Below are 25,641 nucleotides of genomic sequence, written 5' to 3'. Positions count from 1 at the left end.
TTTTATTAACTTGTAAATGGCTCCTCGTTGGGAGGATTAAATACAATCTTTTTGTTAAAGCAGTCTATGGTGACGTGATACGCCGCTAGCCAATCCATTCCTAGGATTACATCAAAATCCCCTGTGTCTAACCCTATCAGGTCTACCCTCAATTTCCTATCTGCTATCTCCACGGCACATGCCCTGTAGACAACCTCTCCTAGCAATGTCTCCCCCCCAGCGGTAGATACAAGCAATAATGAATCAAGTCTATCAGGTGATACACAAATTTTGGAAGCAAGAACATGTGAAATAAAAGAATGTGATGCACCAGTATCAAACAAAATATGAGCAATGTGGCCAGAGATAGTATACATACCATGTACCACGTCCGGGTCTGCGTCGGCATCTTTCTGGGTAAGGTTGTAAACTCTGCCCTGGATTGGAGGCCTCCCTTGATTCTGGTTCCTAGGGCACTCCCTCGCATAGTGCTGGACACTGCCGCATATGCGACAGGTGTTGTTGAGGCGGTAGTAGGGTCGGTCCCCATGATCCCTGCCGCAGTACTGGCAGATCTTCCCACGTGCTGCCCCCATAGCCTGAGGAGGGGCCTGGACAGCAGGTCTGGGCCTCTTACTGGGTTGGACAGGCATGGTAGGCGCTGGCCTGCGGAGCGGGGCTGAGGATCGGGAACTTCTCGCTAGCTGAGGGCGGGTGTCGAAGCTCCTTTCTATGATCTGCGCCTTTGCCAGGACTGCCGAATATGTCTCGAGCTCCATCACCAATAAGTGCTATCTGATCGCCGGGCGGAGACCCCACTGGAATTTCCTAGCCTTTCGGCCCTCATCCAACAATGTCTCCAGGGCATGTCGGCCCAGCTCCAGGAACTTGCGGGCATACTCCGACACTGTCATATTACCCAGGACCAATTGAGCAAATTCCATTTCCTTTAAATGTTGGATGTGTTTAGGGAGATACTCCGCATGGAAGGCCGCTAGGAACTGCTCCCAAGTAATTGGTACAGGCAGGGTGGCCCGCTTGAGCTCCCACCAGCGTACTGTTTCTCCTACCAGCATGTAGGAGGCAATGACAGCCCTCTGCTCAGGAACTACTCCCAAGGTCTCAAAAGCTCTCTCAGTCTCTGCCAGCCAGTATTGGGCCTCTTCGAAAGAGGATCCCCCTGAAAAAGTAGAAGGGTTCAGTCTCTTGTACCTCTCTATGAAGCCGGGGTCGATCAAGGAGGGAGCGGGGTCCCGAGGTAGAGGGACTGGGGCCGACTGAGGGTGAACTGGGGGACCCTGTGGTGGCGCCTGCTGATGTGGTGGGGGCACTGGAATGTGCTGTGGCGGCACCTGTTGGTACTGTGGCTGTGGTACCGGATCGTACCGCGGCTGTGGTGCCGGGTGGTATCGTGGAGGAACAGGCTCCTGCCGGGGTGGCTCGGGATCAGCCTGCTGTAGCGGGGGCTAGAGGAGGTCCCGGTAACTCCCTTCTCTCCTCTTGCCTTCGCTGGGCAGCTGCGAGAGCCTCCACCATCTCGAATAGTCTATCTAAATCCTCCCGAATTGAATTATCTGGGGCCGCTCGGTTTAGTGGGGGCCTTCCTCTCCTCATTCCTGTGTACCTACATTCACAAGGAATGATTGAGTAACAATATATCGGTGAGTATTTCTCTAAGGCACATTAGTGTAAGGGATGGGTCCGAGGAAATGCGGCTCTGATACCAACTGTAACGGCCCCGAAAATTCATAATGGAATGTATATTAAAAATATCAAATGCGGAAGCGAAGTCAAAATTTGAATAACATCCCTTACACCAAAATCAAAAACGTGCTCACAAAATATAAAAGATCAAACTATCTAAGGGAGAAAACTTGAAAGTAAAAACTACGAATGTGACTATGAAGTCTTTAGGCGTCCCCTTCGTCGTCCTCCTGCGGAACCGGCTCGGGAACGATGTCCTCTTGATCTGAAATGATTAAATAAGGAATGAGCTACACTAGCCCAGTAAAGACATCACGATATCTCACCGTCACGGAGGTAAAGGTGGGTAGAAAACACAAAAAGACCAATGGAGCATAATTTACAACAAATCCTTTTATCGATAATAAAACCTTTACCATTCACTTACCTCGGTGAAATTCATAAAACAATATACGAAAGCAATAACATCATCATCATCATGAAAACATATATATGAACTGTATAACATAATACCTATCACACTTTTCGTAATTCAATCGTTACACAACATATTTTCCTAATCCACCAGCCCACTAGTATCCATGGGGATCCATAGGGGTCCCGCTACCCGTTAATCCTTAACACTTGAAATCATATTCCAGGGCCGTCCCCATACCCCGTCCGGTATGGGCGCCAAACCATAGACCTCATTACCCCGTCCAGTATGAGGGTGAAACGGGCCGTCCCCATACCCCGTCCGGTATGGGCGCCAAAACACATAAGATCTCCATACCCCGTCCGGTATGGGAGACCACAATCCCGGTAGGGTTCCCTACGGACCCGGTCCGTCCACCATCTCCCAGGATATCTAGTCAGGCTGAACACATTATACAATTTCCATTCACATAATCTTTCATTCTCCTTTTCCCTCAGTCAGCATTATCAATCACATACAAACAAGCAAAACGATAATTTATGCCAAACAGACAACATACAGCATCAATATCCTGGTCATTCAATCCATAATCAATAAAACAGTAAAATATGCACACGAAACTATAAAATGAAAACATCGAACCTCATGCTGCATTTAAAACTATAAAACAGGCCAAATAACAGTTAACCGACAAACACACTAGACTCGGGCTCCATTAGCGTCCTTAAGTAATTTCACACATTCGTTGATTCATGAAATACCGTTTTATCATTTATTGGACTTTAAAACCGTGATAGGAAATAGGGTGAGGGGTCCTTACTCGTTTCGGGGTCCGAACACGGCTTCACAGTGCGCTTGCAGGCTGTCCCTAATTTTCTCTGAATTTTTCTCAGGGAACTGAAACGCACTACTGGTACCTGCACGTGTTCCAAAAAAAACCCAAATTAGGCCCAGGGCCCTTTTCGACCCAAATCGCAACTCCGGCACGGCGGCTCCGCCGTGCTCCGGCGACGGCGCTGCCGCTTGCGGCGGCGGTTTGCCTCGGGTTGGCCGTTTTCGGCCGAATTCAGCCACACTCGCATTGGTTTCTGTGATAAAACAACCCTACGGCCCTCGGGGGGCCAAAAATTTACGGAAAACCGAAGCTTTCCGGCGGCGGTGATCTCGGGTGCGGCGGCTCTCCGGTGAAGTTCGTGTTTTGGTGATTCGGCTCCGATCAACCTGTAGAGAAAAGAATGGTGATCACGGTGATATAAAAATTGCATTAAACGGAAGCCGGGAAGGGGCTCATCGGAGGCAAAAATCGAGAAGGGGCGCGGCGGCGCCGCTGGCTTTCGGCCGTGTTTTTCGGCCGTTTGGCCGGGATTTTGGCTCCGATTTGGCCACTGGGGAAATCAGCGTGGAAAAACGAGTTGGGGGTATGAAATTTACCTCGATCGGCGGTCGGAAATCCCTCCGGTGCGGCGGCGGGTGGCGGCGGCCGGCTCCTGGTTCGTCTTCTCCGGCGAGCGGCAGGCGGCTAGGTTTTGTGGTCTGGTGTGGGGGTTCTATTTATAACCCTTTGCCTTTTGATTTCAGCCGTCCATTTTGTTTTAATCTGGGCCGTCCGTTTTTGATTAAATCTGGGCCGTCCGTGCGTTTAAATCTGGACCGTCCGATCGCACGCTTGATCTGCGCCGTCCGATCACGCCTACGCGGATCGCCAACGTGGCCCTTTTTAGAACGACGTGGTCTTGCCACGTGGCGGGTCCCGGTTGGCCGGGACTGCTGATGTGGCTGCCGATGTGGCTTTTTTTTTTTTTTTTTTTTTTTTTCGGCCCCTTTCCGGGCGCTACAAAATATCACAATGATTTAAATTTTAAAATTTTAAGTTTGACACTGTAAGAGAAATAAATATGTTAAACACTTTCGTGATGTAAACTAATTATTGATTCAATTTGCATGACATTCCAACATAAAATCAATCAATTTCAATTTAACTCTCTCATATGAAGCCGAAGCAATTTAAGGCAATGTATCTCAAAATAATACACTAATTGATAGTGTGCATAAATATAATTTTTGTTACTTAATTTGAGTGCACAATTAGGTCATTTACTACTTTACTTAAGAAATTTTGTTGATTTCTAATGCAGATGTAAAGATAGGACTCCGCTCCCGAAAAATAGTATAGTTGAGCTGATTTTTGCACAAAAAAATTTGTCAATACACAAGTAAACCTTAGTTAAGGCTTGCATCCTAGCATTGTCAGTAGATAGAAGTTATTTTTAACTGGATTCTTTCGAATTCTAAATCCAACCATTATCCGGAGATGAGATGCTAAGTCAAAGTGACATTTTTAAAAGCGAAAAAATAAGACCAAAATTAGAAAAAGACTCTCTCTTCACAATAATTAATCGTTATTTTTTCTATTCTTTAAATACGGGAAGATTAGAGAGGAAAGAGCAAACATAATTTTCTTTTGAGTTTTTGCTTTTCTGTAAGTTTTCTCCATTGGCTTTTTGTAGTTACTGGTGTTCAATATTTAAAATGAGCAGCTAGATACTCTATTTTTTAGTTGAAAGTCTAACTGAAATTTCAATTCAAGAACTGTGAGATCGAATTAATTTATTCTTTATTCTTTTTTATTTTCAATATTTATATATTTTCTGTGTGTAAGAAAATTATTATTTATTATATGTTACAACAAGTTCTGTTGTGCAATTAGGATAATAGTGTATCGCTAGTCAGGATTTCTAAATCCGTAATCGTTCAAGTTATTATGACAACCAGTGGTAAATTTGTGTTTACACTAAAAAAATATAATTTAATCTGAATGAACCACGCGGTTGAGTTTATGGTAGAATTAGGTCTTTCTACTTCTTAATGCTATTAGTGAATTGAACTATAGGAGCATCTCTAGGACTGTTCATTAGCAATTAACGAGTGTCTTTTGGTTAATTTAAAATTTAAAAAAGATTGGTTAATTTAGGAAAGATTGGTTAATTTAAAATCAATGATCAATCTAATGAATTAAAACTAAAATTATTTCTCTGACTAAAATTTATTTATATTGATTTTTATTTTATCTAATCCACTAGTTTATTTTCTGTTGATTTATTTTAATCTTTTAATTGTTTGTTTTTAGTTCAAAAGAAAAACTCTCTTATTTTATTTTTATCTTATTTTAACTGTTAGCCATAAAAAGATATTAGATCTCAATTTTTTGTGAATTCGACTTTATTTATTACTACTACAATTTAATTTATTGTTAGAATATGAATTTATTTTTAGTAGATTCAACACCATCAAATTTTGTCATCATTGCCAGTGCATTGAAGTTAAATTAATTTAATTCTTTTTACGACCAAGTTTGATAGTGAAAAACCACTTCTTTACGATCTGGAAATTGAAAAGACCGCTTGAAACTTAGAGAAAACAAACGAAATTGAGGATAAAAGAGTTAGAAGTCACAACTTTAGAGTGTACTCAAGACACAACCACCAAATCTGAAGCAAAAGAAGAGTAGATGACAGGCCCGTGTCTACCAAACAACGGCTCCTTTACATCACTTGTCTAGCCTCAAAAGTGGTGTTTGAATTGAAATTTAGGCTGATTCATTTATTGCTCAAATTTCAAGGATTAGAGAATGAAGACCCTCACAAACATCTCAAGGAATTTCATACCGTGTGCTCAAGTATGAAATCATACGAAATTTCTAAAGAACAAATAAAATTAAGGACATTCTCTTTTTCTTTAGATAATGCAGCTAAGGATTGATTATTCTATCTATTTCCTAGTTCGATTATTATAAGGGCGGATATGGTAAAAATATTTTTATATAGATATTTTTTTCGCCTCTAGAGATACTGAAATAAGAAGGAAAATATGTGGGATAAAGTAAAAGAATAAAAAAAGTCCACAACTATTGGGAGAGGTTCAAGCGGTTGTGCGCAAGCTGCCCATAACATGACATTTTGGAACATTTCCTCATTCATTATTTTTACAAAGAACTGCTGCCCAAATAGTGGTGCCATATTAAATAAAACACTTCCACAAGCTAGAAATTTGATAGTAATCATAACTGCTACTTCGCAACAATTTGAAAACAAGTAAGACACCCCAAGAAGGGTGAATGAAATAAATATATATTCTCTTGAATCCCAAATTTCACAACTAACTAATTTAGTACGAAAAATAATTGTAGGTAACACTCAGCAAGTTATAATTTATGGAATTTGTGCGTTGTCGGGACATCCTATAGACATGTGTCATACACTTCAAGAAGATGATCAACAACATGTTAATATAATAAGAGGATTTCCCAGTCAACCACAAAGGTGATATGACCCATTTCCAACACTTGTAATCTGAGATGGAGGGATCATCCTAACTCTATTTATGGAGTAAGACAACTAAATTTCTAACAATATTAGTCAAGACCACCTCCGCAATAGTAACCACGATCTCTAAAACAATGTATCTCTCTTGAGAAAATTGTTAAATCACTTACCACTAATACTCAATAATTTTAAAAAGAGACAAGAGCAAGCATCTAGAATTTGGAGACCCAAATAGTCAATTAGTAACATCTTTGAGTAAGCTGGAATCCCAATGCAAACTTCCATTTCAAATTGAGGTGAATCCAAAACAAAATTTAAATGCTGTCACGTTGAGAAATGGTAAGGAATGCTAGAAAATCCTTGTTGATAACACGTGGGCAAGGGTTATGGAAAGACAGAATTAGAGACTGTTTTTTATGATAATGCCTATGGTGATAAAGATAAGCCCGATTCTGGCTAGCTAGTATTGTCGACAATTAGTCTACCATTTTCAGAAAAATTTATAAGATAAAAGAAGGAAAAAAAAGATAAAGAGATCATAAAAACTTCTCACAAGGTCGAAGTAAATATTTATTTACTCGATGCAAATAAGTAGGTACCTTGATATGCCAAGTTTGTAAATGAGTTGTGCACCAACAAGAAAAAGCTAAACTAAAATAAACAAGTAAGTGTGAGGAAAAATATTTGAGCTATAATTCAGATGAAACTATCCCCAAGTGCAAAGACTAAAGTATGTTGCCTTTTTTTTTAATACAAAATAGACACTTTAGGTATAAAGAAAACATGTGTGATTTAAAAGCATCAATAAATACCATGCCACTGTCTATTTATTCAAAATTGAATGCTGGTCCATTGAAAAAAACGGGTGTCATAATTCAGCTAATTGATAAGTTGATCGTTTATCCTGAAGTAATCTTAGAGGATGTGTTAGTTCAAGTTGATAGTCTCATTTTCCTTACTAATTTTTATGTGTTAAACATGGAAAATAATAAATCATTTAATTCCTGTGATCTTTTGTTATGAATGTTTTTCCTTGGTACAACTAAGACGAAGATAAATGATGGTTGTCGAATCCACCAAAATAAAATCCTGATTATTCGACAAAACAAAACTATAGTAGTGATAAACAGGATTAAATCTACAGGGAATTAGAAACTGAATTTCTTCCTTAACCAACAAATGAAAAGTAACAACGAGATTTTTATAGGATTCAATATTAATCATAAAATGCAAAATATAAAATAAGAATCATACGAAACAACTAACAAAACTTTTTTCTGCAAGTTAAAAAACATATCGATTATAAGTAACATTCTCAGTCAACGGAATAGCTAAGCTTCAGTTATGTAGTTGACCATATATGTAAGGATTAGTTTTATTTAAAATGCAGTAAATTAGATATAGTTATTGAAAATATTCCGACTACCAATCATTTCTTACTCTTAAACCAATCAAGAAACGTTCATTAACTAACTTTCGCTGAACAAACACTCTTAAGCACTTTCTCAGGATTTAATCTATCAATGGCCTTGGGAATTAGAAGAACCTGATTCAGGCTGTCGAATTCATCTGCGTGAACCAGTTAGATAGATTACTTACCTCTTCAGTGTGACACTGATCGCCACTGGTTACTAAAATTGCTTAAAAAGTACGAATTTGAGTGGTTCAGCTAGCTGCTTGCTGTTTTGTCTCGCGTCCAACGAGCCTTGTTCAAACTAATTCAAAGACAACAAATATATATATATATATATAGATATACAGAAAGTAAATAAATACCATAATTGAAATAAAACTTAGATTAACTCAATTTGATCTCACAATACGTCAATGGAGTTTGCTAAATTTGTTAACTAGGAAGAGGAAATAAATCAGCTGCATATGGTGGGCTTTAATACAAAATAAGTTTCTTAAGTTTAGAAAAGGTGAAAGAGAAGAAGATGAAGGGCAGAAGCCATATATGCTGTTACGTGCGAAGTTAGGAAGAAAATGGATGAGGTTGATTCCATTTTGCAGCCTGCCTTTTGTAACCCAAAAAGGCTAGGGTTTCTTCTTTCTTTGATTAAGATATTTCCTAATGATTTTGGCTCACTTTTGGCTTTCTAAAATAATCTTTTCTTAATTTTTGGTTCTCAGATCTCGGCTGGAATGAGATTTTTTCATATTCAAAAAATGCAAATTTTTCTTCAAGTTGGCTGCTGTGTGGACACAAGCCTTGGCCAAGGCTTATTTCAGTTATCCAGGGGGTTTGTGAGCTTATATGCTGCCTTAAACTTGCTCGAGGCTTGCTTGTCTGGGAGTAAAACCTATTGATATCTGCTAGATCCAAGCCTTGCTTGAGGCTTATTTATAGTATAATGACTTGTTTCACAAACTCTTCTTTTTTTTATGATGTTTTTCCTTATCTCATCCTTATCTTCTATCATGCAACAAAATATAGAAAGTAGTTTGGATTAAATAGCACTTTATCAAACTGATAACTCAAAAGTGGAAAATAAGGATGTTGTTTTTATGCACTATCAAATTCTCCCACACTTATCTTGTGTTTGCCCTCAAGCACAACACAATACAAATATCTAACTCTCCCCCTTCTCTTTCAACTCATCTATTCCCAATTATTCCATCACAACTCACCTATTACCTCTTAATTCTCAAGTTATAAAAATGACCATCAACTAGTAGTTTGTAGGTTTGAGTTTCATATAATTACACAATGAATAGCCACTTTGAATAATATCCAAACACGACATGAAAAAGTTTTACAAATTTTAGCGCACAAAAAATTTCATTGAAAGGAACAACTAACACCCAGTAGAATAGCCACCAAACCTACCTAGATATAGTAATTTCATGCATTTGGTTCATGCTAAAAAAACAAAAAAAAATCGATTTGTAGCTAACTTGAGCACTTTTATTACTTGCTTAAAATGTCACTAACCTTTTAATACGATGACAAATATTTGTGATGAATGCACCTAGTTACTTAATTGGTCACAGATTCAAGTGGTTACTAGTGCTACTCATAGTCATTTGACTTAAAATATTACTAACATTTTGACACGAGGAAAAACATTTGTGATGAATGCACCTAGTTACTCAGTTGGCCACAATTTCATTTGACTAGAGGAGTAAATCATTATTTGTGCTCCCCTTTTTTTCATATTTTCTAATCTTAGACATGAACCATAATTTTAGACACAAAAATCCAAGCAAGTTATAATAGAGTTCTTCTTAAGCATTGGTATTCACTCAAAAATAAGAAAAAATCAACTTTTAAAGGCAATCCGCAAACAGGTCATGTTTAAGACAAATAATAAAAAATAATTATTCATAATGTTGAAAGATAAAAAGCAAGCTAAAAATTCATAGAGGATGGTTGTAGTTACCATTCACTTTTTGGAATATCAAAATTGGATTATTTTATGAATAACTGAGATAGTTGTGCAATAGTTTGGGCAAGAGTTGTTGAAAGTGTAATTGTGGTGTGCATTGGCCAAGGTTTAAGTGTAATTGTGGTGTGCCTTGGGCAAGGTTAAAGTGTGCATCAGCGAGTGTCATAAAAAAAATTTAAACATAGCATAAGCAATGCAACAAAATCTCAAAGAAAACCTAAAAAGTAGCATGTTCCTTCCCCATATTTAAATTACACATTGTCGCCAATGTGATGCAAATCAAGTAAGATATAAAGAAGAAAATAGGAATATATAACATAATAGAAATAATAATAAAATGAAAAGTAAAAAGAGAGAAAAAGGGATAGAAGACTCCCCTGGGATTCATTTGGTGCAGAGGCGTGTTGATGCGCACCTGGATTGAGTTATCAACTATGTCAGGGCCTTAACTTTCTCATTCAATTTATGTAAATATTGCTTGATGGAGTGTAGGTTGCCATCAATCACTCATATGTGCAGCAGGGTGTGGTCCATGAATGTTAGGCATTTTCTCTGCTTGCTGTATACTCTTCTGTCTCGGGGCACCAACAACCTAGGTGGTGCAAAGCAGGGGAAGCCATCGTTTACTTCCAAGATGCCCATGTCGTCTAAGGATCGAAGATTTAAAGGTGTTTGTGGCTATGCAAGGTGCATGTGTGTTTTATCTATGTCAACATAGGTGGGGAAGATAACAATTCTATTGATAATCAAGCCCAAGTTTAACAGTCGCTAGAATGAGAGGACGTTGGTGAATTATGAGGCGAACCAGTATCCCAAGTTCACCCGACGTCACTGTAACATGCACCATAGAAAATATACTTCGGATTTAGATACAATGTTTGGTGCATCCATGCAACCCAAAAAGGAATACAGGAACTGATGAATGTACTTTATGTAAGGGTCGTGGAGGTAGAGGTCCTTGAACTTGCTGGGGTCATATCAAGTTGGGGGGCCTTCACAGAGTTTGTCGTAGATGGTGACAGACTCGAAATCATCATAGAAATCACAATATGGGTGTTCAGCCACCCCCTCAGAAAATCCCGAGGCATCATTGAACTGCGTGATGAAAAAATGGAAACGTTTGCCCTGCAGACTGCCTTTTCTAGACTCGAGCTCGCTTATTTAACCTTCCGGAAGTCTCATCTTCTTTGGTTGCGTCAATGGCAGTGGGTGGTGGTTGATTTGCATGTTCGATTTTTTTACTAGGTCCAGCTTTGTGAGTGGTGGTTTTCTACGAAAGAGAGTCATAAATGCCAATAACGAGGCTGCGAGGTGCTGAGGAGGCCGTGGTGGAGCTACTCACTCCAGTTGGTGAAGGTCGCTCTTTGTCGGGAACTTGCAGTGCGAAAGTCGTCGGTGTTTCTCGTGTCGTCGCCTCAGTGGTGTGACAACTTATGAAGGGTCGAAGGCCACTAGTTTTTCATGCAGATCTCTTATACCTCATTTTTTTGGTGGTAGAACGGTTAGGGATTAGGGATGGTTAGACCTAGTGTAACGGAGGAGAAAGAGGGAAGTTGGAAAGTGGAGAGGAGAGGTTGGCAGTGAAGGTGGGAAGTAAGGTTAGGGTTTTTCATTGTTGAGGTTTGATTTTCAAAATAAGCAGAAGGTGTCAGTAGCCTAGGGCAAGGGTTGGGCGTATTAGAAGAATTTGTTTTTTGTTTACTTTCATACACTTTGGGCAAGAACTTTAGATGTGAGAGGACCTAGTCGGTTTATGGGTTATAAATCATAAACCTTGGGCAAGACTTATGCAAATCTTGCTATTGGAGGGTAAACCAAGAGAAAGGTTTATTGGTTGAGTAGGGGGTAGATCGTAAACCTTGGGCAACACTTACATGGTAACCGAAGGTGATCCCTTGCTGGCTTCTTGTTTTAGCCTTGGGTAAGACTTGTGTGCATCTGAGGTGTAAGACTTGGGAAAGGTTTTCTCAGAATCATCAGATCATTGTTATGGCTTAGGTGCCCTTACAACCTTTAGGCAAGGGTTGTGAGAGGGTCTTGGGCAGAGTGTTGTAGGGTTGGCCATAAGCCTTGGCCAAGGTTTTGTGTGGTTATCCAGTATTCAGCTTTTCTGACTCTGCCACCTGAATTCCTTATTCCTACTCTATAATCATCAAAGAAACTCCGATTAACTTAGAAAAAAATACTATAAATTTATTACTAATGCGAATGACTAAAGTTGAAAGAAAAAAAAAAGGAAAAGTGGATGGGTTGCCTCCTATTGAGCGCCCTCATTTATTGTCCAAGGCCAGACTATTCTTTGCTAGCTATGAGGGTGTTTTCCTCAAGAGGGTCCAAAGTGACTTCTTTGTTGTGTGGAAAACCCCTCATTAAAAAGTTTAAGCTGGTGTCTGTTCACCTTGAAAATTTTATACATGTCTAGGCTTTCAATCTCGATAGCATCGTGAGGGAAAGTGTTGTTGATAATGAACGAATCTAACCATCTTTATTGCAACTTTTCAAAAATCTTGAGCTAGGACGTTCTACTATATTAAGAAGATTTTATCATACTTGTAGAATACCATTCATTAATTAACGACCATTTACCACTAAACGAACAGGGCCTTAGTGCCGATACCCACTTACCTTTTCTTTCAAATCGGTTTCACACCTCCCTCCTCTTGTTTCCAACCTTCGTCAAATAAAACCTTTTCCCGCTTCCAGTCTCCACCAAACTAAGCCTCCTCCACTTCAACCCATCAAAAAGCAAACCAAATGAGAGGGAAGAGAGCTTGCACCAGGCGCGCCCGATCCAAAAATAGATGGTCACGAATGACCGATGGGGCTGAAGAAAATCCACAACCGCCTCTAGAAAAAGCCGAATCCACCTTGTGACATGGATGGCTCAATAATGGTCGACCAACACCGCAGTTCCGCAACCGACTTGCTCGGCTCTCTAACTCGAGCACAAGGCGAGTAAAACCCTGAGATAAGTCGTGCAAGGGAAGAATCAGAGTCACAACAGCCTCGAACGGACAGACGTACGAGCGAAAGCATGGGGACCATACGGGCACGAAAGAAAGCAAGAGTAAAAAAAGGTAAACACATTCCCCCACCTGCTGAAGTAAGTTACACGGCCACCTCACTTTCCTGGTGAGTTTAGACAAGGAAAGATATGGAGAAATTTGTACATTAACCATCATGGCAGGTAAAACAATTTATTACCCTACTTTTGAAACTTTGAATATTAAAGATTTTGTGTTTGAATTGATTCGTGGTATTGGCTGGGAGTCTTATTTTGAGATTGATTGCCTTGTTTTTGTGGAATTAGTTAGGGAATTTTATACCACTTGTCAATTTAAGAAAGTCAATGATTTCAATTTGAAAACACGGAATTTGACTACGTTTTGATTAATGAGAACATGATTTATTTTCTCAATCACTAAATTTAACGAGACACTTGGATTCGTGAGTGATACACCTTGCTATGATTTTTGTGATGAATTTGATGTTGTTGTTGTCTATGTCAATTTTTATGATAACCCACTTTAAAGACCTATATTTATGTAAATCTTGTTTGAAATACATTCATAGGTCCTTAGCTTACTCATTTTCAGGTAGAAAAGACGCACCCAACATTCTGTCTAAAGCTAAACTATATTTTATGTGGTGTATGCCTCAGAAAAAAAGAGTGAACCTAGGATTTTCGTTAGCTTCTCAATTTTTGAATGTCATTTCATTTAAAAGAGCATTAATCTTAGGTTCCATCATCACCTGCATTGCTTATTATGTAGATTTAATTGATCTTGATGAGAATGATTTGCACTTTTCTTGTATATTATCTATATTGGATTTGGGATGTTTGGATGAAATGGGATTATTGCACCTTGAGGGTGGTATTCAATATTTTGCCTTATCAGGTCTTATTGTATCCAGAAACATGAGGGTATTCAGCAAACCCAAAGAAGGCGTGCAATTTACTAACAACACACAATCTACATCTGCTACTGCCCCACAACAATCCATCATACCATTGGAAGTAATATTGCAGCAAATTTAGAAGATGGATGAACACCTAACTAGCTTAGAGACATTGAGCCTTTACATGGCAGAAAAATTGGATTGGATAGAAGTACTTATCGAAGCAGTAGAGAGAGCCATAGAGGTCCCTATTTGACTAAAGCAAATTCAACAACTTTCAGATTCACTCCACCTCCAAGACACGTGATCATTGGAGTTGACATGTTCCCTCACCCTTTTTTTTTTTTTTTAATTTATTTACTTAATCATCATTTATAACACATTGGGGGCAATGTGTTGTTTAAGTGTGGGGGTATTATGCATTATTATTTCTGCTATATTTTTCTTTTTTTATGATACTTATTAATGAACATTTTGACTTTGCCCATTTTTTTTCACACCACAAACATACATTCAACAATTTTCAGCTCCAACTTTCACAGCTATTTTAATTATTCTTAAAACAACTCAGATGTAATATTTCAAAGATCGAATTACAATTACAACCATTTTCTATGAATTATAGCTTGTTTTTTATCTTTTCACACTATGAATAATTATTTTTGATTATATGTTTAAACATGACTTATTTGGAGAATGCTATTAAAAATTAACTTTCTCTTATCATTGAGTGAATGTCAATGCTTATGAAGAACTCTACTACAACTTTTCATGATTTGTGTGTCTGAAATTTTATGGTTCATGTTTAGAATTGATAAAAATGTGAGAAAAAAAAAATAGAGCACAAATAATAATCTATTCCGCTAGTCAAATGACTATAAGTAGCGCTGGTAACCACTTGAAATTACGACTAGTTGAGTAATCAAGTGCATTAATCACAAATGTTTGTTTTCGTGTTAAAATGTTAGTGACATTTAAGTAAGTAATAAAAGTGTTTAAGTTAATTACAAATAATTTTTCTATTTTTATCGTGAACCAAATGCATGAAATCTTTATATCTAGACACGTTTGGTGATTATTATATTTTCTATTGATTATTCTTCTCAATGAAAATAAATGTGTGCTAAAATTTACAAGATTCTCCGATTTCGTGTTTGGATATTAGTCAAAGTAATTATTTATTTATGTGGTTACATAAAACTATCCTATGAACTACTAATTAATGGTTGTTTTTCCAATTTGAAAATTGAGATATAATAGATTGAGTTGTGATGGAATGGTTGGGAATAGATGAATTGAAAGTGAAAAGTTGAGAGTTGGTGATTTGTATTTTGTGGTGTTTGGGGCAAACACAAGATAAGTATGGGGAGATTTAATAGTGTGCATAAATATCACTTTTGTTGCTTAATTTGAGTGCACAATTAGGTCACTTACTGCCTAATTTTAGGGATTTTGTTAATTTCTAACGCAAGTATAAAGATTGGACTCAACTCCTGAAAAATAGCATAGTTGAACTGTTTTTGCACAAAAAAATTCGTTAGTATGCGATTAAGTTTTAGGTAAGGCTTGTACCCTAGTGGCGTCAGCAGATATGAGTTGTTTTTAACTGGACTCTTTTAAATTCTAAATTATATCCTTATTTGGAGATGTGATATTGAGTTAAAGTGGCATTTTTGAAAGCTGAAAGATAAGACTGAAATCAAAAGAAGACTCTATTTTCATAAGAGTTAATTATTATATTGTTTGTTCTTTAAATAGGGGATAATTAAAGAGGGAAGGGCAATCCAATTTTTCTTTTCTCACTTTTTGTTTTTCTATAAATTTTCTCTACGGGATTTAAACAGTTGCCAGTGTTCAACATTTAAAATGAGCAGTTAGATATTCTAATTTTCAGTTGAAGGTCTAATTGGAGTTTCGATTTAAGGATTGAGAGATTGAATTAGTTTTTTTTTTCTTACTTTCAATATTTATATATTTTCTGTGTATACAAAAATTATTATTTATTATATATTACAACAGGGACTGTTGCGCAATTAACATAATAGTATATTGCTAGTTAGGATTTCTGAATCCATAATTATTTAGATTATTCTAATAACTAGTTGTAAATTAGTATTTACATGAAGGAAATATGTAATCTAATTTGAATGAATCATGTGGTTGAGTTTGTTGGTTAGCATTGAGTCTTTCTGGTTCTTAGTACCGGTAGTGATTGAATTTTAAGAGTGTCTTCATAGTTGTTCATTAACAATTATTAATTAACGAGTGTCTTAATACGTGTTTTGATCCTTACAATAGTTGTCTCATGTTGCAATCAATAGATTTTTCATTCAGTTAGCAAAATGGATGTCTAAAAGCTTGTCAATTATGTGTACTATGGTTTTATAAAAATATACTAAAAAGAATAATTACAGTTATTTTTTTTTATCTAAAGAAAGATGACACATCTAACTAAAAAAAAAAAAAGGAAAATTATGAAAAAGTATGTATCTTTAAAATCAGTTATATTTTTATAATATTTTATTCTTTTTATCTGCTTTATATTAAAAATTACATAAAAATATATTATAATATTGAAATTTATTAAAAAAATTTGTTTATAAAACTTTTAAATAATATGCAAAATTTACTATATGTTCTTAAAAGAAACTTATTTGACAGTAATTAAATTAACTTTTAACAAATCTATGTTATTTCTTCGTTACTTTCTTTTATAATTAATATGTAACATTTTGGATAGATGGTACTTTATTGACTGGGTGAGCTAATAGTGAAAAGAGCATAAGATAATTGACTAGAGTATGGTCTGTATAATGGTGAAGTTGATTAGCATATATGTATAATACTTTACTCGAGAGAAAGTAAAACCCTAATGGAGAAAAGGACTTCATGATATAGGATATTCATGAGTTTGACAAATTAATAATGGTAATGTTATCATTAAGTATTATAATTTAAAGAAGCTCAATAATTATAAAATATTAATTTCACTTATAATGTAATAATTTCATTAAAACTTAACTCATTTCATAATTACAATCTCATCAATATATTAATAAGTTAAATATTATTCAATGAATAATTATAATAATTTAATAATATATTTAAAATTAATTATAAATAAATAATAAAAGAAAATTATACTTAATAATGCACAAAACTGAACTATAACAAAACTCATGCTGACGGCCATTATATTAATTTAATTATTAATTTTAACTAAATCAATTACCAATTACAATGTTAGTAAATAAAATTTTAACAGTCATGGTCATAAATTAAAATTGAATTATATTTAAGATTGATATTATTCTTTCTATGTCATCCAAAAAAGCCAGCAATAAAGCTTTATTTTTTATTTAGCCAAAATTTTTTAACTTCCTAATACATTTAAAATTTCACTATTTTGATAAGATATAAAATAAACAGAATATATAAAATTAGAACATTATTTTCAAACGTTTATTATAATTAACTTAATCAAAACATTGCCTTGCAAACCCAGATTAAACAAATACATCTGAGTTAATTGTTGTGGCATGACAATTAATCATAAGTCAGACATAAAAATTTCCAATATGGGTTACTTACCTATTGCCTTCCACATAAAAGTTCAACCCCCTGTCCAAATATGCTTAAAACGAGGCCACACGGATACCTGAAGAGGGTAAACTGTGAGACAGAATCAGAAGCTGATCAAGATGGGAACCGAAGGAATTAACTTTTTGATTCACTGTTTTTAACTTTCTTCTCTCGTGATATTAGATCAACAGATCTCTAAAATATTTCAGTCAAAATCTAAAACCTTAATTTTTGTGCCTTTCATTAAAAAAATCTAATACTATATTAGTTGATGCAGCTTTTCTTAACCATATCTAAAATATAGAGTGCAAGAGATTGCCTGACCAAAGCATAATACAATGCACAGGGATGGATGAATTGATGAACTTGTGTACTTACCGTGGTAGTTGTTGTTTTATTTGAAGTTGACAGAAACAGAGGAAGAAGAAGATGCAGAGCTTAAACTTTATGTTGATGAAAAACTATTTATTTGATCAACAGTAGTACATTTAAATAGCAAAAATAGATGATAAAAACGTGATCTTAGGATAAAGCTACAAACTAGGAACCATATTATCAACATACTAAAGACTAAGTCTTCTTTATTAACTGAGTCCAACAAAGAAAAAAATCACGTGCAATTCAAAAACACGTTTTAACACTCCTCCTTACTTTTGGAACTGCAAAGACCAATTCTTTGCTTTAGAAGCTCGAACTTGCTGATGGGAAGAGGCTTTGTGAACAAGTCTGCTATCTGATCTTCATACTTGCAGTAAATTAGTGTCACTTCTCCATTTTGCTGCACCTCCCTCAAAAAATAGAGATTGATGTTGAAATGCTTGGTTTTTCCATGAAACATTGGATTGTTTAAGATTGCAATGGCTGCTTAGTTGTCAACAAAAATTTTAGTGCTTTCTTTCTGCTCTATGTTTAAATCACACAAGATTTTTTTTTAGCCATAAAACTTGATTTGCAGCAGTTGTTGCTGCTATAAATTCAGCTTCTACAGTAGATTGTGCTATAATCTCCTGCTTCTTGAAACACCATGAGAAAGCCCCTGAGCCTAGATTGAAACAATATCCTGAAGTATTTTTCATATCATCAACTGATCCAACCCAATTACTATCCGAAAAACTACACAGCTTGAAATTTTTACATCTTTTAAACTTAATTCCATGATCAGCAGTACCTTTGATATACCTTAATATTCTTTTTGCTGCAATTAAATGCATTTCATTAGGGCAATGCATAAATCGGGATAAGAGACTTACAACAAATAGAATGTCAGGCCTTGTTGCAGTGAGGTACATCAGACATCCAATCAAACTCCTGTAATAACCTTCCTCAACTTTATCAGCTCCATCTTCCTTAGTTTCTCTTTTTGATTCATCGATGTGCTTATTGCCTTGCATTCTTCCGTCTTAAACTTCTTTAAGATTTCCTTTGCATATTTTTTTTTACCAATGAACACTTCATTTCCTCCTTGTCTGATCTCTATTCCAAGAAAATAGGTGATGAGACCAAGATCTGTCATTTCAAAAGCCTGCATCATTTCCTTTTTAAACTCTTCAACCAGCTTTGTATTATTTCCTGTCACCAGAAGATCATCAACATATAGGGACACAATGAGTGTGTCATTATCTTTATGTTTCCCATAAAGAGTGGTCTCAGATAAGCTTTTAACAAAACCAAGACTTATCAAGTGCATATCTATCCTGCTATACCAAGCTCTTAGTGTTTGTTTCAAACCATAAAGCGCCTTTTTGAGTAAGTAGACCTTGTCTTCTTCACCTTGCTTCACAAAACATTCAGGTTGCTCTACATATATCTCCTCCTGCAAGAAGCCATTTAAAAAAGTTGATTTGACATCCAGCTGAAATACTTTCCATCCAAATTTGTGCTGATAATGCAAGCAGCAACCTGATTGTATCTAGCCTTGCCACAGGAGTAAAGGTGTCAGAATAATCAACACCGTATATTTGAGCATACCCTTTAACAACGAGTCTGGCCTTATGTTTGTTGATAGAGTTGTCTGCATTCAGCTTTGTTCTGAACACCTATTTGATGCCAATGACCCTTTTTCCTTCAGGTCTTTTAATCAACTCCCAAGTTTTATTTTTTGTAATCATAAACAGCTCCTCTTCCATTGCTTTCTTCCACTTTGAATCCTGTAATGCTTCTTCAGGATCGCCAGGTTCACAAATTGCCACATTACATCTTGCACAGATGTCTGAAATTGACATTGTACCTCTAACTGGAAGATCATCTTCCAGCTCTTCTTGCCATGAATTTGCCAGGTTCTCATTAGTAACAACACTTCCTGGTTCTTTTGAATAACTATCTTTCTTCTGCAAAATTTTCCAATCCCATTGTTCATCCTCATTAAAGTGTGCATCCCTACTGATTGTCATTTTTTCTGTTTGAGGATGATACACTTTATAAGCTTTAGACTATAAACCACGAAGATGCCTGGAATTGCTTTTTGGTTAAGCTTGTCACGTTTTACCTGTGGCACGTGAACAAAACATACACAGCCAAATACTTTAAGAAAATTTAGTGAAGGCTTATACTCATACCTAGCTTCAAACGGAGTTTTATCTTCCAAAGCTTTGGTTGGAAGTCGATTTTGCAAAAATACTACTGTATTGGCTGCCTCTGCCCAAAATTTTTTTGGTAACTCTTTCTCATGCAACATACATCTGGCCATCTCCATTACCGATCTGTTTCTTCTTTCTCTAACCCCATTTTGTTCTGGAGTGTATGGGACAATAAGCTAATGTTCAATGCCAGTTTCTTCGCAAAATAAATTAAACTCTGCTGAAGTATATTCTTTCCATTATCTGACCTCAATGCTTGAATCTTACAGCCACTTTGATTTTCTACCATTTTCTTGAACTTCAAAAATATACCTGCAACTTCTGATTTGAATTTTAAGAAAAAAATCCAGCACATTCTTGTGAAATCATCAATGAAAAGAATGTAGTAAAGACTAACTTGTAACGATGGCGTTTTTTGAGGTCCAGCAACATCCGTATGAATAAGCTGTAATTTTTTAGAAACTTTTCAAGTTGATTTTGAAAATGGCAACCTGTTATGTTTACCGAATTGACAGGCAGTACAGTCTGACAAATAATTGTCAAGCTCCGGTAGTTCCCTTGTCAAGTCACTTTTCTGCAATCTTAACATCCTTTGAAGATGACAATGGCCAAGCCTCTTATGCCAAATTTCTGTGCTGCTGACTTTGGTGAAAAAAGATATCTGCACCTCTGTAGGTTCATATGAGAAGCTTTTACCTCTCTTTTTAACCCTTAAAATTTCTTTCCCAAATGCATCAAAAATAAGGCAATGGAAATCTTCAAAGGATACCTTAAATCCTTTCTCTAAAAACTGACCAACACTCAATAGATTTTGATCAATTTCAAGTACATAAAGGACATCAGAAATTATTTTTGTACCTGAGCTGGTTGTAATTGCAACAATTCCAATCCCTTTTGCAAGTAGATAGCCTCCATTGCCTATTCTGATCTTTTTGATTTTTGAGGGCCTTAAATCTTTAAAGAGAGTTTTATCAAAAGTCATGTAGTTTGTACAACCACTGTCAATCAGCCAGCCTTCTGAAAAACTTTTGGTTGAAAAAATGTCGCCACAAACATCCTATCATCTTCTTCATCAGCAACTTGAGCAGCTTAATCTTGGTTCTGGAATTTATTATTGCAAATCACAGCTTTATGTCCATCCTAACCACATTTGCCACATTTGGCATCTGGCCTTCTCCAACATTTGAAAGGTGGATGACCTATTTTACCGCAGTGCTAACAAGGTGGGTAGTTCTTTTTCGAATTTCTACCATTACTGCGATTCTGGTTGTTTGCAGAACCTTCAGAAGATGTCGCTTGTGTTTTTTTTTTTCAATATTCTTCTTGGTTTTTTCAGCCACCAGGTGCTTGGCTAGCAGAGCTCCTTCGACAACACTTTCTTGTCTCATTAGTCTCCTCTAATCTTGAGCTTGCAAGGCATTTAGCAGCTCTACCAAAGTGATCTTGGACAATTCCTTTGTATTTTTCAAGGTGGTAATGGTAGCTTCATATCTTTATGACACAGTTATAAGAATTTTTTGAACAATTCTTGAATCTAGAAATTGAGTGCCAAACAACCTTACCTTGTTTACAATGCCCAATAATCTGTTTGAGTATTCTTTGATTGACTCGGAATCTTTCATCCTTTACAGTTCAAATTCCCTCAATAAATTCAGCACCTGCATGCCTCGAATCCTTTCATCTCCTTCGTATTCTTCTTTGAGATAATCCCAAATCTCTTTTGCAGATTTAAGAGACATGATCCTTGTGAAGATATTTGCTGAAACAGCCGTAAAAAGAGTTGCCTTTGCCTTGGATTTCCTGGTCTTCTTTTCTTTGTGATTTTTCATTTGGGCAATGGTAGGATTGTTTGGCAGTAGAGCGACTTCATAATCTTTTTCCAAGGCCTCCCAAAGATCTAAAGCCTCAAGGTAAACCATCATTCTCACGGCCCAGAGTTGATAATTCTCACCATCAAACACTAGAGGAGCAATGTTGGAATAGCTGGTTTCACTCTCCATTGTAATCACAGATCCCTTAAGAAGAGAGCTCTGATACCAATTTGTTGTTTTATTTGAAGTTGACAGAAACAGAGGAAGAAGAAGATGCAGAGCTTAAACTTTATGTTGATGAAAAATTATTTATTTAATCAGTAGTAGTACATTTAAATAGCAAAAATAGAGGATAAAAACGTGATCCTAGGATAAAGCTACAAATCAGGAACCATATTATCAACATCCTAAGGACTAGGTCTGCTTTATTGACCGAGTCCAATAAAAAAAAAAATCACGTGCAGTTCAAAAACACGTTTTAACAGTAGTAAATGTATGACTCCTTTCCTAACCCTGCCTCTCACTTTTCTTTCAAGTTACATGTACCTCTGTGCTTGAAATTAGGAGCCCGGTGCCAATAACAGACATCTTGTGCCATCTTTTCAGTGCTCTTATCATCTGATTCATATACGAAGTGGATGCAACACTTGGTTGCCTCAAATGGACTCATTTCTACTGAGAAAGTCACTTGATCCCCAACTTTCAACTTTTCCCCAAACTTCCAATGGCTTAACCATAACATATTCTCATTCAGTATAGGAATTCCACAAGAGCTTGGGCCATAGCACCACTTAGCACTTTTAGTCTCAATCCTCATTTCACAATGATTAGGAAATTGAGGATTTAGTGTAGTATTCTTGTGTCCATATACGATGCAAATGTTTAAGCCACTGAACTTTTGACCAATAATTGGACATAGATAAAAGAAAACAGAAGATCCCAGATTAAGATGGTTGTACCAACTAGGAACTTCCTTCCCTTCCAGGAAAATGCTTGATATACCATATTCGTGCAATACCTGTTCCAGCGAGATGCCAAGATGGAATGACAAATTTTAAGAAAAATAAAATATGACAACAAAAAGAAGGTGTTATAAACTTAAAGATGTGAGAGGAAACCTGGACTGGGGCTTTTCTTGCTTTAAGTGTAAGAAAACTGTACATATCAACTTCAATGTCGTGGATGGTTTTCGGATTGAACAAGTCCAATTTCATGATGAAATCGATGTCTGTGTCTGTCACCGGCTCTAACTTGAGCAAGTCTTCAATCTCGCTTAGTTCCATACAACCAAACGCATCAAATGTGCTATCCATGGAAATTTTTGGTAGATTAACAATCCTTTTCAAGGATGTGCACCAGCTTACATCTAATATTTTCAGACTCAATGGGAGTTCTAGAAGAGATTGGAGCTCTCTACACCTATTTAAATAAAGGTAACTTAGGGTATTGATGCTGCCGATACTTTCTGGAAGCATGCGGATTGGGTTTCCTACGAGATTTAAACCTTGCAAGCAAGATAGGAAACTAAGATCATTAGGAATAGCATCATCTGATAAATTGCAGTTTGCAAGACTTAACCTTACAAGAGAACGTGGCAAAGAGGCCCATGAGAAACTAGGAGATCGTGGAATTTTTTTTGGAAATAGCCAAGAGGGCTTGATAGTTGAAAGCAATGATTGAGAGGAATATATTGAGCTATTTATGGCAGTTCCATCCGCAAGAAGTACTTTCAGTGGTTCCATTTTGTACAAATTTGAAGGCAACTTTTCAAGTCTTGAACAACCATTCAGAATGACTACTTCAAGAGACGTCAACATGCCAATTTGACTTGAAAGTTCCTGGAGATTTTTGTAGCCTTTAAGGTTTAAGAATGAAAGTCCTTTCAGGTATTTAATTGAGTCATCAATCTCAATCAAATTTGTTCAGTACTTCAACTTCAATTTCTCAAGATTGGGGAGTCCTTCAAGATCAGGGCTCCAGACAAGCTTCTGGCAACGACTGAGATTGAGGATTTTCAACTCTTCTAGAAACCATAACAAAATGAGAATTAGTTTTTATTACATGAAAAAGATAGAGAAAAGGAGGAAGAGTGATTGCCATCACACCTTGCCCCCTTTCCAGTCATGATTGAGCTTACTATTGCAGATGTCAAGAACAACTAGCTTCTTCAAATAAAACTCTGCCGGTAAGGATTCCAATGGAAAACCATGCCAGCACAGCCATACTAAACCTTTAGGAAATTTTTCATAAGCTCCAATAAACTTCACATAGTTAAGCTGGAGAAGTTTTAATCTATTCATATTTCTGAATGCATCGGTTTCCAAGTCTAGCTCATGCAATGCAGGAAATGAGCTTGTTGTCGCTTTGTTCATTGGTTTCCATGTGAAAAGGCTAAAACAACACCGTTTCGTAGAAGTCCTATCTTGAACTAATGTAGAATCTTCATCACGATATTTCTTTTTACAATTTACATTTGTAACTGTCTTTTCATGGTTGATTTCCTTTAACCTATGCAGGTCAAGGGTCAGGCTCTCAATATTTTCTGTGCCCTAATCAAATGATACACCCATGGTAGAAGTGAATTAGTTGCAAACTGACATCATTAACTGAGAAGCGTGGATAAACATAAGCATGTAAATCTATATATGTTACTTACCGTTTTCTCTTTTAGTATATTTAGTGCATCCTCATCATGCCATAGTCTGCTACGTTTTTCAGGATTCTTAGGAGATTCTTGGCGGATAATTTCCTTAGCCATTTCTTTGATTAATTGATGCATCCTGAGCTTGTTAGATGCATCAACTGATAAGAGATTCCTGTCAATCAGATTTTCAATTCCAACAGTTGTTATAAACCCACAGTTCTCCAGAATTGTTGCTATATAATCTTTGTTCTTCCCAACAAAGAAACAAGCAATGTCAAGAAATAAATTTTTATCATGATCATCTTGGAGCGAGTCTTAGCTAATTCTAAGAACTTTCTGAATTTTGTCATTGGGAACTATATCTAATTTACTAAACTGACTTTTCCACACATCGATTCTCTTACCTCTCAGAAAAGAACCCGAAACTTGAAGAGCTAATGGAAGTCCATGGCAGTAATTCATGATATTTTTTGGGCATTCCATGTAAGATTCGATGGGATTGTCCTTTTCAAAGGCATGCCAACTGAGGAGCTGAAGTGGTTAATTATCATGCAATTCTTCAACCCTGAATTCCTTATATATCTCATCAAACTGTAGAAGATGTTCATATCTAGTTGTTATGATAATTTTACTTCCTGGATAACACCATTCCCTCATTCTTATTATCACATTTACTTGATCCTTGTCATCTATATCGTCAAGAATAACAAGAACTTTTCTACAACATAGAGCATCCTTAATCTTGGAGAGTCCTTCATAGAAATTGGGTACGTAGATCTTTTGGCCCTTCAGTCAAATATGAAAGAAACTGGCTTTGTAAGTGAATCAAACCTTTAGGTTCTGCTAAATTTTCTTTGATATTAGTAAGAGAATTAATAGCTTGGAATATGCTGAAATTTTAGTTATAAATAATTGTGGCAATGGTTGTCTTACCAATTCCCCCAATTCCTGTGATACCCGCCAAGCCAACATCATTAGCTCCATTTTGTAGACATAAATTAATTTTATTTACAATATGATCTGTTCCAACTAAGTAGGAGGGAGCATTCAATACAACTCGATCCAGTTTTCTCTGAACCTGTTCAATAATTTTCTAAATAAACTGTGTTTCAGACCTACAGATTATGCAACACAATAAATGATAGGAACATTACAAGCTAGCATATTGCAGAAATCGTCTAAGGAATGGAAAATTAGGAGTTAATTAAGTGGAATAGGTATTCACCGTGGTAAATGACAAAAGTACGAGCATAGCCATGTGAAAATTTTAATCTTTGCAACTCTAGTTATATGTGTGTGTGTGTGTGTGTTTGTTTTAT

At 36.4% G+C, this 25,641-nt stretch overlaps 1 protein-coding gene and 2 long non-coding RNA genes across 3 annotated transcripts; 1 reads left to right on the top strand and 2 right to left on the bottom strand.

Moving 5' to 3' along the window:
- Positions 1-6,024: 6,024 nt before the first annotated feature.
- Positions 6,025-12,574, bottom strand: LOC148239800 (uncharacterized). Its single transcript, XR_015816121.1, has 2 exons — positions 12,435-12,574; positions 6,025-8,135 (listed from the first exon to the last, which is right to left on the bottom strand). It is a non-coding gene; the product is annotated as an uncharacterized LOC148239800 (long non-coding RNA).
- A 282-nt stretch (positions 12,575-12,856) lies between these two features.
- On the top strand, positions 12,857-14,196 carry LOC110823064 (uncharacterized). The gene is made up of 2 exons (XR_002541338.2): positions 12,857-12,996; positions 13,725-14,196. It is a non-coding gene; the product is annotated as an uncharacterized LOC110823064 (long non-coding RNA).
- Positions 14,197-18,338: 4,142 nt separating this feature from the next.
- LOC110822940 (TMV resistance protein N-like) lies at positions 18,339-25,580 on the bottom strand. Its single transcript, XM_088212057.1, is given in 7 exon segments — positions 18,339-22,696; positions 22,797-23,585; positions 23,784-24,227; positions 24,335-24,853; positions 24,998-25,108; positions 25,227-25,400; positions 25,548-25,580. Coding segments are annotated over 7 exon segments (2,568 nt in total). The 3' UTR covers positions 18,339-22,198.
- Positions 25,581-25,641: the final 61 nt, after the last annotated feature.

The sequence above is a fragment of the Carica papaya genome, chromosome 9, assembly GCF_054855325.1.
Source record: "Carica papaya isolate Zhongbai chromosome 9, ASM5485532v1, whole genome shotgun sequence".
In the NCBI taxonomy this organism is placed as follows: Eukaryota; Viridiplantae; Streptophyta; class Magnoliopsida; order Brassicales; family Caricaceae; genus Carica; species Carica papaya.
Note: the sequence above shows the minus strand (reverse complement) of the source record. Positions and strands in the feature narration are given on the sequence as shown.